We start from the raw sequence: 14,045 nt of genomic DNA on the forward strand, positions 1-14,045 counted from the left end.
TACACATATTTGCTAAAAAACATCTACTAAAGTGTTTATTCTGTATTCAAAGATCTTTAATACTTCCTAATTCTTGGTGTTCTTAGTTTGGGAGATAACAAGGTGCAATGACCTAATATTAAAGAATGCTAGACAGAAGGCTATTCATTTTATAGTCTCTTTTATCACCTAAGTTTCTTCCAATATGTCTTTAAAAATCCAGTACGAACATGTTTTCTTATATATTAGATACCTCATATGTATAAGATGTCTGGATATAATCCTATGCCCATAGCCAAATTTACCTTAACCATCCCAGGATGGAATATACATTTTATTACTTTTATAGTATAAGCTGGAATTAAATGTGGCTGAACAAAGGCATATTTGTCTTAGACCAAAACTATTTTTTGTTTAGTTTGTGTCACCACTATAGTGCAAGGTATTTTTTTGACAAAATTCAGTACATTTACATGACTGATAAGCAATGGAGATCAGCAAACTGACTGTCATTAACTCTAGACTAGATAATAAACTAAATGTACAACAGACACTTAATTTAACTATTCCATAAAAACTCTTTTTAACAATTCCATCCTTCAGAGTCTCTCCAGAGACCTCCTTACCTTTTTGCTCTTTGGAAAGCTGTTCGGCTTGGTCCCAAATTTCAGTGGCATAGAGGAAGTTGGATGTAACCTGAACATAGCTGGCTGCCATGTGGTGGATCCTCTGTGGAATGGTCACTGAAGAACCACTTGCTGAAGCACTACTGGCTCCAGAAGAATAATTTCCTGAATTGCCTGGTGACAGCTTTGGAGAAACAGGGGAAGGCATCCCAACAGCTTTGCTACACACAGAGAAATAGGAAGTTTATTCATATAGAAAATGACAAATGTGAGGAAATTAATGTACACCTGGCTCTTCCTACAGGAAGGCTTTTAAAATTTAAAGGTTCTTTTAAACTAAAAGGGAACTGTACTTCCAAAGAAGTACAAGTTCTTTTAAATAAATACTTAGCTCACTATAGTGTTTATTGTGTTATCATTTTATCAAGACTCTTTGGTTTAACCAATGGCAACAGTATAAAAGATGGGAAAGAAGTGAGGAAGTCATATACTTTGGTAAGAGCTGTTTCAAGACTTAGAAGTTAAGTCATCTCACTCTCAGCTCAACACACTTTCCACCCATCTGGGCATATAATTAGGTACTTTCCATTTGTTTTATAGAAAGCTGAGTGGATTAACAACACGAGATTTCATGGTATTTTTCATCCTTTCTGTGGGTGAGTGGGATGGAAGTGATGTGGGAATGGAGGACAAACCATACTCGTGCCACTGTTATTAAATTTTGGCAGTGTCCAGACATGAACAAATATAAATACAAGGTGATAAAACTCCAACTAGCCACAGAAATCAAGCTGAGAAAGGTTGAGGAGTTGGAAATAAAAAAAAAACTCAGACTTCTACAGGTGAAATGTATCCTTCTTTAATCTTTCTAAGAGCATGTTTAAGATATTTTCAACTTAAAAAAAAAATGATAACGGTAAAGAATATGCCTGAAATGTGGGAGACCTGGGTTCGATCCCTGGATTGGGAAGATCCCCTGGAGAAGCAAATGGCTACCCACTTTAGTATTCTGGCCTGGAGAATTCCATGGACAGAGGAGCCTGGCAAGCTACAGTCCATGGGGTTACAAAAAGTTGGACATGACCGAGTGACTTTCACTTTCACAAAAAATACCTTTTTTGGAAAGTGGCCAAACCCATTCCCCTTTCACATAAAAATAAACTTGTCACATAAAATTTTACAGAATAAAATTTACCTACCTTCCCAAGCCTGGTGATGGTGCTTGAGAATTATTGTAAGAATTCTGTGGAAAAAAGAGAATGTACTTAATAACTAAAAAAAACAAACAAAAAAGTAATTTATGAAGTAATATTTATTTATGATGTAATAAATATATTCAAAAGCATTGGGCCAGTGCTGATCTTAAGAAACCAAAATGTGTGTGTGTATGTAGAAATGTGCAACAGAAGGAAGTTATTTCGATAAGAGCTGGGGTGTTCTAGAAGACTGAAAAGGGAGAGACAAAGAATGAGTAACATTCAGATGGATAAAGAAGAGGGGAGAAGGCATAGAGCAAGGCAAGTCATCCTATGTACAAAGGCTGTACACAAGAGAGTGTATATGACCCAGACAATTTACCTGGAGTAAATTTCAGAAAAGAAAGAGGGACAGTGGGAGAGAGATCAGTCTTGAGGGACTTGTAGGTGAGAGTAAGAATCTTTCACTTGACCCTGAAGTCAATGCTAAGCTATTAAAACATTCCGAGTCATTATCAGGGCAGAATTTTAGGAAGACTTATGTAGGGCTATCATGAAAAAACATTAGGTTTTGTGATAAAAATAGATTATATACATTGAAATATTACTAAGAGCTACTGTATACGGCTACATAGGTTCCACAGTCAGAGATGTGTGCATTTTAAACTTCAAACTATTTGAAAGTTCCCAAATAGTAGCTCTTCCTCTCCTCTGGCAGGAAAACCATGAGGGCACTTCTGAGGTGGGAATAGGAGACTACAAATTTTGTCTCCTGGGAAACAGATACTCCTACTGTGCACTTACCTTCAGATGCTCTGTCAGCGTCTTTGAGTATTTCAGAGCAGTTTCTTTCTTCAGTTTGAAGAGCCTCAGGTACAGCAAAGACTGGCATCGCAGGCTAGCCAATGGAAAAGGACAGCTTATTTACCAGGACAACAGACTCTGGCCACATCGCACAGACAAGGTTCACATTGAGCCAGAGTACACAAGTGATTCATGTGAGCAGACCATGGTGTAAGGTCAATGACACTAAGTCTTAGGCAAAATCAAAAGGCGTGATCTTATTACGGTACACAACCTAGGGAGGGAAAGGAGAGGAAGAGACCTAGGACTAGCCTCCTATTTGTTGACATTCAAAAATCAAAACCTCAGCCCCAGGACACCAACGTGTCATTTATAACATAGGGACTAAAAAATCATTGCAGGGGAATTTCCTGGCAGTCCAGTGGTTAGGATTCAGTGCTTCATCTTTCTCTGTTGTGGTCCAGGTTTAATCCCTGGTCAGGAAACTAAGATCCTACCTAAGCCATATGGCACAGCCACCCCTCCCCTCAACTCCCTGCCCCCCAAAAACTTCAAAGCATAATCTCTACATCTAAAGATAACTAAAAATAATCTAAAGCAACAAAACTAGGAACTCAATTGTAAATATTACAACTCTGAAGTAACATATGTAAAACCAACATGGCTTATAAAGGCCCTTCACGGTTGTCACTGCCTACCTCTCCAGTCACCTTCACTTACTTCTCCTGGGTCTTTTAGTTTCCTGACACAAGGTTTCCGGGTTCTTTCCACTATCCAGCCCTTGTAAATGTTTCCTCTACCTTAGGACTAAGTTTACCTTTAGAGTTATATAAACTTTTCCTTCAAAGTACTTAATTCATGTACTTGTGTAGTTATTTGATTAATTTCTGTCTCTTCACTCTATACCCTAGACTCCATGACAAATAGAGGACTGTGCCAGTTTTTTTCTACAGCTGCTCTCCCAGTTGTTAAACCCAGTGCCAGGTAAAGTAAATAACCATGATAAATAAACTCTCTCTCTGGGGATAAGCAAGCAAGCCATTTCCTTATTCTGAGCAAGCTAGATGTTTGCTACCTGAGGTAAGGTATGCGTGCATGAGAAGTCGTTTTAGTTGTGCCAAACTTTGCAGCCCTATAGACTATAGCCCACGAGATTCCTCTATTCATGAGATTCTCCAGGCAAAAATATTGGAATGGGTTGCCATGCCCTCCTTTAGGGGATCTTCCCAACCTGGGGATTGAACCCCCATCTCCTGTGACTCCTGCATTGCAGGTAGATTCTTTACTGCTGAGCTGCCAGGGAAGCCCCAAAGGTAAGGTATATGAATATGTAAATAGAGGGAGAGGATACCAAAAGAAGAGCCTGGATTTTTTATAGTGTCCATCTTTACTGAAATACACAACAGAAGCCTTAGAGTAAAAAAAAAAAAAAGTAAACTACAGTCAAATCCAAAAAAAAAAAAAAAAAAAAGCCTAAAAAAGTGATCACTTAATAGGAAGTTCTAATATCAGTCTCACTCTACCAAGGCTTTTATCAAGAGGGCAATGGAGGCGAGGCTCACAACAACTAAAAATTTTCGGTAGGAATTCTGTTGTTTTCTTCTTGACCCATCAAGAATAGATTTATGACTGGGTTATGGAAGGCCGATTCAAGGACAACTCTCAGAAGAACACAGACAGTACAGTTCCTTACGAAATTGCTTTGTCATCTAGCAGAGGCTAACATACAACACTTACCAAAGCACTGTAAGTCTTTTATCTGCAGCTGTAGCATCTGGGGCCAAGTAATTCTTTAGCTTCATAGTGTATCTGTGAGATAAGAGAAGAAACAAAGGACACACAATATAATAATTCATCTGTTTTATGACCTCCTCAGTCCTCTAAACATTAAAATCAAACTTAAAGACAAAAATACCCACTAAAGTGTCTACTTCTCCTTATCCAAGGACAATAAAGGATTAAGGATCTTCTTTAGCTATTATTTTATAAATTAGTCCTTTCCAAGAAGGAACAGAGAAATATTATTGCCAACAATGTGGCAAGTTTCCCCACTTACTTGATGAGCTCCACCGTTTCTGAATACATAAGGAATGGGGATTTGGATTCCTGAGCATTTTTCTCTAATGCATTCCCACATTCAATGAAAGATACCACAGCATCAAGATAGTATACAGCTTTCTCAAACCTATCAGACTGAAGAAAGGAGAATAAAGGTAAATGAGAGCCACACTGATGTGCTATGAGAACAAATGAAGATTTAAGTTAATTTGATTAAATATATAAATATTTACATACCAATGCATCTGCATTGTGCTTTAGCTTTTTTGCTTCTTGTAAGTAATGGTCTGCTGAATAACTTCTGCAATGTAAATTTTTATTTTAAGTAAAATGGGAAATATTTTCATAAGATAATATTAGTTTTATAGCCCTCAGTTTTCATGTCCTCAAGTAAAGAAAATGAGCTATTAATAAACATTTGATTATTTTTTCCCTGACAAATGTTTCTATTAGGTTAAGAGCATAAATTATTTGAAAGATTGAGAGTAAACAGAATGTAGGTAGGAAAAATAACCTTTATCAAAAGGGAGGGAAAAAAAAAACCTTACGTTACTTACTTATTTGAAACAGTCTTTATTTTAAACCTACACTGTTTTACTTAAGAAAGCCTTTAAACAGTAAAGTCAGCAAAGGTAGACTACTGGAAGGTATATTATTCACATTCCCCATGAGAATCATGAAGGTAAATTAAGTTAAAAGGAGCAATACTTGGACTTGAGGGTGCCTTTAAAATTAAAAATCTGAATATTCTGTCACAATATCACAATACAACAACATCACAATACAACCAATTCTTCTGGTCACTGACAGACATTAAAATGAGTTTTGTATACACTGAAATGATTTCTTAAATGCATAAAAAATCTTATTTATCTTACCTGTCATCAAAGGAAAGCTTCGTTCTCCGAGGCTTAGAAGCATCAGGAGTTGGTGTAGATGGAGGACAGTTAGAAGAATTATTTGGAGCCTTTTCCTGACCAGAAAAATAAAAACAAAAACCACATTTAAAACTATGAAATTGAAACTATGAAAACTATGAAATTAAAATCAAAATAAAAGTATTCCTTAGCTCATGGTTAAAAAGCAAACAAAATTCCATTGTCTGTGGTAGTTAATTCTCTTGTTATAAAAATTTTAAATTTCATAATGTAAATGTCCTTTTTATGGAATGAGCCCATTTTAAATAACCAAGAATATTCTTTATAATATTCACTTCAGTTCAGTCACTCAGTTGTGTCTGACTCTTTGCGACCCCATGAACCACAGCATGCCAGGCCTCCTGTCCATCACCAACTCCCAGAGTCTACCCAAACCCCTGTCCATTGAGTCAGTGATGCCATCCAACCATCTCATCCTCTATCGTCCCCTTCTCCTCCTGCCCTCAATCTCTCCCAGCATCAGGGTCTTTTGCAGTGAGTCAGCTCTTCGCATCAGGTGGCCAAAGTACTAGAGTTTCAGCTTCAACATCAGTCCTTCCAATGAACACCCAGGACCGATCTCCTTTAGGATGGACTGGCTGGATCTCCTTGCAGTCCAAGGGACTCTCAAAAGCCTTCTATTAGGGGTCTACCATGTGGGAAGCAATGACACTGACACTTGTAAAAACTTAAGGAATACACAAATCTAATATCAATATAGCAGTATTACTTCAGACAAAATTTACCGGTAATAACTGGCCAACGAAAACAATGACAACATCTAACACTTTCTGTGTGCTTACTACTTACTAGGCACTAAGTTAACCAAGTACTTAGCATAATCATTAACCCTTTAATGGCCCCATGAAACATGTACTGCTATCAGGACAGGATAAAAAGTAGCCTCAAGGAAGCTGAGCAACTTGCCCAAGTCCAAACAGCTTTTAAGTAGTATTCCTGGAATTTGGGTTTTAAGTCCAGATCTGTCAGATTTCAAAAGCCTGGACACTTTCTTAAGTTTTATTCTGCCTCCTATCAACATGTCCATTCTGTCTCCTATCAACAGAGACCTTTAACACAAGGGCTATGATCCTGTCCTCCCAACAGCTTCCCCTCCGGTCCTATCTTCAATAAATTGAATACACATTTTTTTCCCATTAAAAAAACCATAAATAAGTAGAATTTATCCTACGAATTCATAAATGTCTCAACATTAGAAAACCCAACAATATATATATTTTTATTACTTCTGTTTAAAAGAAACCATGTAACCATTTTTTTTTTTCTTTTCTTAAGAGTCCTTTCAAGTTCCACCTATTACAGCTTTCTTCAAGAATGAAAATAAAAGCCCTGAGATTTGAAAAAATACTAAATTCTTTATGGTAAAATCTGCACATTTACCAAATGGCTTCCTGAATACTACTGCAATCTAACTTTTCTTGGACAGCTTTCCCCATGTGTTTCATAAACAGATCTATTAAGGTTGGCACAGAAGTAATTGTGGTTCCAGACCACGAATTTTAAATCATCACAACTAGGCTCAAACATATCTTTATTAATCAAAATAGGAACCATTATAGTCAACATGTTCTTGCCAATGAGAAATAAGTTTGTCTATTCCTGTAGTGAAAAAAACCCATGCTTTGGGATTCCACGAACTCTTGGAAAGCATTTTCTGCATCCTACTGGCTGTGGAAGCATCTCCCCTGCAAAAAGTTGTTGAGATGCTTGAAGAAGTGGTAGTCTGTTGGCAAGAGGTAAGGTGAATATGGCAGATGAGGCAAAACTTCGTAGCCCAATTTGTTCAACTTTTGAAGCATTGTTTGTTCAATGTGCAGTTGGGCGCTGTCATGGAGAAGAATTGGGCCCTTTCTGTTAACCAATGTTAGCTGCAGGTATTGCAGTTTTTGGTGCATCTCATCAATTTGCTGAGCATACTTCTCAGATGGTAATAGTTTTGTCGGGATTTAGGAAGCTATAGTGGATCAGACTGGCAGCAGACCACTAAACAATGACCATGACTTTTTTTTGGTGCAAGTTTGGCTTTGAGAAGTGCTTTGGAGCTTCTTATTGGTCCAATCACTGCTGCTGCTAGTTGTTGTATAAAATCCACTTTTCATCGCATCTGATTGAGAAATGGTTCGTTGTTGCGCAGAAAAAGAGATGACACTTCAAAACAATGATTTTTTTTGATTTTCAGCTTACAAGCCACCCACTTATCGAGCTTTTTCTCCTCCATAATTTGCATCAAATGCCAAATGACTGTAGAATGGCTGACGTTGAGTTCTTTGCCAATCTTTTGTGTTGTAAGAGGATCAGCTTCAATGATGGCTCTCAGCCCGTTGTTGCCAACTTCTGATGGCCGGCCACTCACTTATCTTCAAGGCTCTCATCTCCTTCATAAAACTTTTTGAACCACCACTGCACTGTACATTCATTAGCAGTTTCAGGGTCAAATGCATTGTTGATGTTGCCAGTTGTCTCTGCTGCTTTACCACCCATTTTGAACTCAAGTAAGAAAAGCACTTGAATTTGATTTTTTTCTAACATCATTTCCATAGTATAAAATAAGTTTAAAATGAATAGCAAGTAATAAAAGTCACTAGCAAAAAACTTAGTGCATTAAAATAATGTATAACATAATCGTATTTATTTAAGAATGTATTCCAATATCAAATGGCAAATTTCAACAATGCAAAAACCTCAATTACATTTGCACCAACTTAAATATAAGTGCCTAAGTTTAAATTTATTGAAGGAAAACTGAAGTTTCTGAAAATAAAGAAAAATTATATGTGGTAAGAAATGCTAACTAGACTTACTGTGGTTGAGTAAGTTTTTGCAATATATACATATAGGAAATCATTCTGTTGTACACCTGAAACTAATACAATGTTATATATCAACTTTATCTCAATTAAAAAAACTGATAGAAAAGGACTAAAAAATATCAGTCAGCATACAGAAGGTGTGAAAATATCATTAATCTAACTGAATTATACAGGTCGCTGTCTCTAATTCATGTGGAAGACACAGTCTTTTCATTACAAAAATCTACCATAAACTACGCTGTTTTACAAAGCAACTCAACAAATTTCAAAAGATCACTGCATGCCGATCACTTTCTAGACCCTTCTACAAGGTACTAATCAAAAGACAACCAGAAAATCTCTGTATGTTTGGAAACTGAGTAACACACTTAAGTAACTCTTGGATCAAAGATGGAATCACACAAGAAGTTAAAAAACATTTTGGACTGAGTTATAAAAATACTATATACCAAAAAAAAAAAATACTATATACCAAGTCTTGAAGATGCAGCTAAAGCAGTAATTAGAGGAAAATACATAGTCTAACTGTTTATATTTGAATATTAGAGAAAAAGGGCTTACAATTAATTTTGAAAAACAAGCTTAGTATTCATCTTTAAAAGTTAATAAACAGAACAGCAAAACAAAAAGGCATTAGAGGAAATTATAAAGAGTGTAAGTTAATGATATAGAAAACAAAAATAAACTATAGTGAATAAAGACAAAGAAAGGCTGTTTTTTTAAAAAAGACAAGTAAAAGTGATAAGCCTCTGATGAAATTGATAAAAGAGAAAGACAGTACAGAAAACTAAAATTAAAAATAAAAGACAATATAAGAAGCAGTATTAAAGATATTAAAAATAAAAGACTAGGAGACAGAAATGACAACCCACTCCAGTATTCTTGCCTGGAAAAGTCCATGGACAGAGGAGCCTGGCGGGCTGAAGTCCATGGGGTCACATGACCTAGCATGTGTGCACAAGGGTGGAGGGAGATGGGTTGGTAGCAATAAAGTGGTAGAACTAAAAAAAAAAAAAAATAAATAAATAAATAAAAGACTATACCGAACAAAATTTATGCCAACATATTTCAAAAATTTGGCATCAGCAAATATCTAGAGAAACAAAGTAAAAATTACATGTAATTTTGGTTTTTCATATTATCTTATTTTATCCAGTAAGTTAAACACTGGATAAAGTGCAAACAAGTGAGACACAAATCCCTGCTTTCAAGAAGCTGACAAAAGAGACACAGACGTTGAATTTTACCTATGAGATAACAGAAACCAAATGAGCAGAAGAGCTCACTTAATGAGTGCATTTTAAAAAGAAAGAAAGAAAGAGAAGAGGTTTAAAAGAAGAAGCATACAGGTCTCAAATCCTACAGTTCAAGGATGGGATATGCAGAAAGAGCCAGCCAGCAGGGAAACAGAGAACTGAGTCAGTGAAGGAGGCCCACAGAAGAGGTTCCTCAAGGACACTATCTAAACTGCTATGGAAGTGGTCCAGCTGGAGAAAAAGCCTTCGGTATATCTCAATTTGAGACATTGTTCACAATTTAAATTACCTCAAAACTTAAAAGATTTAATCACCACATTTAATAAGCACAACTAACTGCCTTTGTCAATTTTTTCAACTGTTAAACAGTTGCTTATTTTAAGTCACAAAGTAATGCAATAAATTATATACTTAAAAATCTAGGTATTTTCTTAATTTTGTCAGGGAGTTTGCTCCTGATCAGATCACTTTAGAAAGCAATGAAAAAAGCCGATAAACAAATTCAGGATTAGAGCCTAAGTATAGCCTTGAAAAAGCTTCTCTGATCTAGTTATGCACCCACAAACATTAAGAATATTCCTCTACCTGATGACCATGCTCTAGGGCCAATTCCAGTGCTAGCTCAGCTAAAGAATATTTTTCTTCTTCATGAAGCCAAATGGTTGCTTTAGCACTTTATGTAGTATAACTAGCCTGTAAAATCTAACTCTAAATGATCCAAAGACAATTTAAAACCATAGACAAGAACTCAATCAGAACAACTGGAGTTATTTACAAATTTGATCATAATCAACTGTTCTTCCATAAGCAACTTTTCCAATTATGGGAAACCAACTTTTCCAATTCCTACCTTAACTAATACGCATGTGTCCAGATGATTTAATTCCTTTCATGGTCTCAGATCACAGCACAAGTTTATTATCAGACTGACACTTTGAGAGTAAAAATGAACAGGTCTGTAAGATTAGTAAGATGTTTACAAAATTTTCAAAGCATAGTTACCTTGGAGAAGTCACATGGCAAAGAGATTTTTTTCAAAAGGCTCAGGTCCCCCAGTGCCTTACCTTGACTTCCTTAGAGCTACTGGAAGTCTTCCCTTCAGTCCTCTTCTGCTTTGATGCGGAGGAACTGTTTTTGCTGCTGCCACTATTTTCCTTGTTGCTGTTATTACTTGACTTTAAGGAAGAAGACTGACTAATAGTCCTCTTCCGAGAGCCATGCTCTGTTTTTGGATCTTTTGAAGGAACAGGCCCAGCAGGAGAAGGCAATAAATCTTTTTCTTTAGCAGCACTCTGTTTAGATGACCTGCCAAACCAAACAAATGCCCTCATTTCTCCACACAGTCATGTAAGAGTGATGGACTTTTCCCACTTGACTTTGCCTGATTTCAAGACAAATTCGGTTTTCCCTATTTGATTATTAGAACATACGATTTCCATAAAACAAAATAAAACTATAAATTTCACAAGGGCAGATATCTTCTCCAGTGTTTTCTCCCCATTACGGTTGTATATTCAGTGCCTAAACCTTGGTCTGCCACACACAAGTATTCAATAGTGATTGAATAAAAGAACAAAAAGAGGAATGGTGAATGAAGATACCAATGCTCGTATGTCTCCTGCAGCTACACAACCAGCCTGAAAGTGGTAAAGCTTTACTTTAATTCTTATCCTATGAATACTTCCTGTTCTCCTAAAAAGAGAGATAAAGTGACTGAATCTTGCTTTTCATCCCAATTAACTAAAAGCAAAACCTCCCACTATTTGGTATATGACTGTGTACAGAAATGTATAACATATCCATACTAAATGGAATATTCTAAGAGCACATTAGAAAGTACCCAGCAGCAAATAACCCACATAGATCAACACACGTTACATGTTTTGCAGACATACTCTTTGTTGCTGGATGGCTTGTGGCCTGCCATATTCTTATCCTCTGTTTTAGGTTTCTTGCTCTCATTGGCTCGGTTATCGTCTTCATTCTGGATGAAAAACAGGAAAAACAAAGCAATTAGGTTTTGATTTTTATTCATCTAATTTCAGTTTTCAGTGCTAGTCACCCTCAAACAGTTAATCTCTGATATACTTCAGAAAAAAGATAAATGTGAAGTGAAAGAACTCATTTAAACAGTGTTAAATAAATTAGGTTTTTAAGTCTGAGAAGAAGTCTCCTACTTTAGATATGAAGAGCTGAAATGCTGAAACAGTCTTTTTAGATGGCATCTTTTCAGCTGAATGATTTGAGGAGGGGGGATGAGATAATTAAGATATAATTCACATACCATAAAATTCATCTGTGTTGTAAGATTATTTATCAATATTTTATTTCTTTTTAATGAATGAATATATTCCATTGTATGGATATACCACATTTTATTTATCCATTCATCATTTGAATTTTTCCTACTTTTCAAGTATAGGTTTTTTTAGTATATGTGCTGCCGAAGCGAGCACTCAAGTATTAGGTTTTTGTGTGGACATATTTTCAATGTTCTTGGGTATATATGTAGGAAAGAAATTGCTGAGTCATAAGGTAATACTGTCTATTTACTTTCTGAGGAACTGCTAAACTATGTCCCAAAGTGGCTACATCACTTTACATTCCCACTGGCACTGTCGTTCTTCACATCTTCACCAACACTTCTTACTGTCCATCTTTTTGCTTTTAGCCAAGACTGAAGATCTTTGAAAAACTTTTTTGCTGAAACAAAAGCTATGGGCCTGTCTATAATCACCAAGCTACTATGCTTGGGGAATTTAAGTTTTCCTACTGACTTAAATATCAGGGCACAAATATTGCAAACATCCTGCTATATGAAAGAATTTGTTCCCATATACAAATGATTAAAGTTGGACATGAGAGAGCATGAGAAAAAGGAATCCACATTTTTCATTATCCTTGGCTGGTCTCTTTCTCAGTATTATCTGCTTTATCTTCAAGAATAATTTTACCAAAGCAACAAATCTCAAAAATCATCACTGGAAAATATTCTGGTAGTCCACTGGTTAGGACTCAGAGCTTTCACTGTTGGGGCCTGGGAACTAAGATCCTGCAAGTTGTATGGCATTTTGGGGGAAAAAAATAATCATCACCAAGTTTCCTGGTGATATACATTTTATAAAATCAAAATTTCATTTACAGGTATTGATATTAAAAAACTTATGAGGAACATATGCCGATGAGATGTGGGGGAGGTAAGGAGATATGCTTAGTCGCTCAGTCGTGTCCGACTCTTGGCGACCCCATGGGGCTGTAGCCCACCAGGCTCCTCTGTCCATGGGCTTCTCCAGGCAAGAACGGGGGTTGCCATTTCCTTCTCCAAGGGAGATATGGAACACTCGTTTTAGAGGAAGGGGATTTTTTTTATTACAAGTTATGTATATTGTAAAATTTTAAACAAGAGTAAAGTTTACTCAGTATATTATATTTTAAATGTCTGAAAAAGTTTACAAAGAATTTGTAACACCTTTTTAAAGATAAAAGAACCATTTTTTAAATTCCATAAGAAACATTTTTTTAAGGAGCAGAATCTATCATATACAAGCTCTTATTTCATATAATTTCTATGAATTATATAGAATAATATAAAATCCCATAACTAAGTCCAGCAATCTGAGGCTGTAGGCTCTAGAATCCAGCAGCCCTAAAGAGTGTACCAGTTGAATAAGGTATCCCTTTACTACAATAATGGAAGCTCTTAGCTATAGTACTGAAAGTAGGAAGCTTCAGTTTTCTAGGAATTCAAATTTTAAAAAATCTTCAATTTTTGAAGACGCAAAAAAAAAGAAGTGTTACTCTCATTTGTCCAAATACATCAGCAACAGCACACAGTACTGTGGTTTTAAGGAAAAAAAGAGGGAAAACCACAGGCTCATTTCAAGAAAATGCTATATTCTTCCTGTCTTCCCACATGAGATTCTCAAGGTCAACTGGGACTGGGATTTTGTTCTGAGTCCACCTGGTATCCCATTCACCTGCTCATGTTTTCAATATCTTATAATCGCATTCACACATGTGTATCAAGGGAAATTATACTATTCTTCAATACAAATTAGTAAAATGTATGCTCCTCGAAAGATGTCTCACTAAAGTTGAGAGATCACACTTCTTTCTTTCCAAAAAATCTGTCTCTATATGTAAGTTTTTCAGCTCCGTTATATGTCCATTATCTTCCAATCACAGATATCTATGAATTTTGACATTTCCTGGGTCTAAAAAAAGCTGACCTTAAAAGTATACACCAAGCTTTATCTGTAAATCCAAATTATCGTGGAATTATTTAGGGATGAGAGCTGGCTATGTGCCAGCAGATGTTTTTAATTCTGAACTTGCAAAGCAGAAAAGCTGGGGCACAGCTATGTACAATGGATTGGTG

General features: G+C 36.1%; 1 protein-coding gene across 3 annotated transcripts in view; it reads right to left on the reverse strand.

The window, feature by feature from the left end:
• The window catches only part of AFF4 (AF4/FMR2 family member 4), a 79,524-nt gene that overhangs the window by 7,785 nt on the left and 57,694 nt on the right, over positions 1-14,045 (reverse strand). For all 3 annotated transcript variants that reach the window (XM_043912760.1, XM_043912762.1, XM_043912761.1), the window contains 9 exons: positions 11,563-11,651; positions 10,732-10,972; positions 5,542-5,636; positions 4,901-4,964; positions 4,662-4,798; positions 4,343-4,414; positions 2,606-2,699; positions 1,805-1,848; positions 606-826 (listed from right to left, as the gene is read on the reverse strand). In XM_043912760.1, coding sequence (XP_043768695.1) covers positions 606-826; positions 1,805-1,848; positions 2,606-2,699; positions 4,343-4,414; positions 4,662-4,798; positions 4,901-4,964; positions 5,542-5,636; positions 10,732-10,972; positions 11,563-11,651 — 1,057 coding nt within the window. The remainder of the gene's footprint in view (positions 1-605; positions 827-1,804; positions 1,849-2,605; positions 2,700-4,342; positions 4,415-4,661; positions 4,799-4,900; positions 4,965-5,541; positions 5,637-10,731; positions 10,973-11,562; positions 11,652-14,045) is intronic.

The sequence above is a fragment of the Cervus elaphus genome, chromosome 9 (assembly GCF_910594005.1).
Source record: "Cervus elaphus chromosome 9, mCerEla1.1, whole genome shotgun sequence".
NCBI lineage: Eukaryota > Metazoa > Chordata > Mammalia > Artiodactyla > Cervidae > Cervus > Cervus elaphus.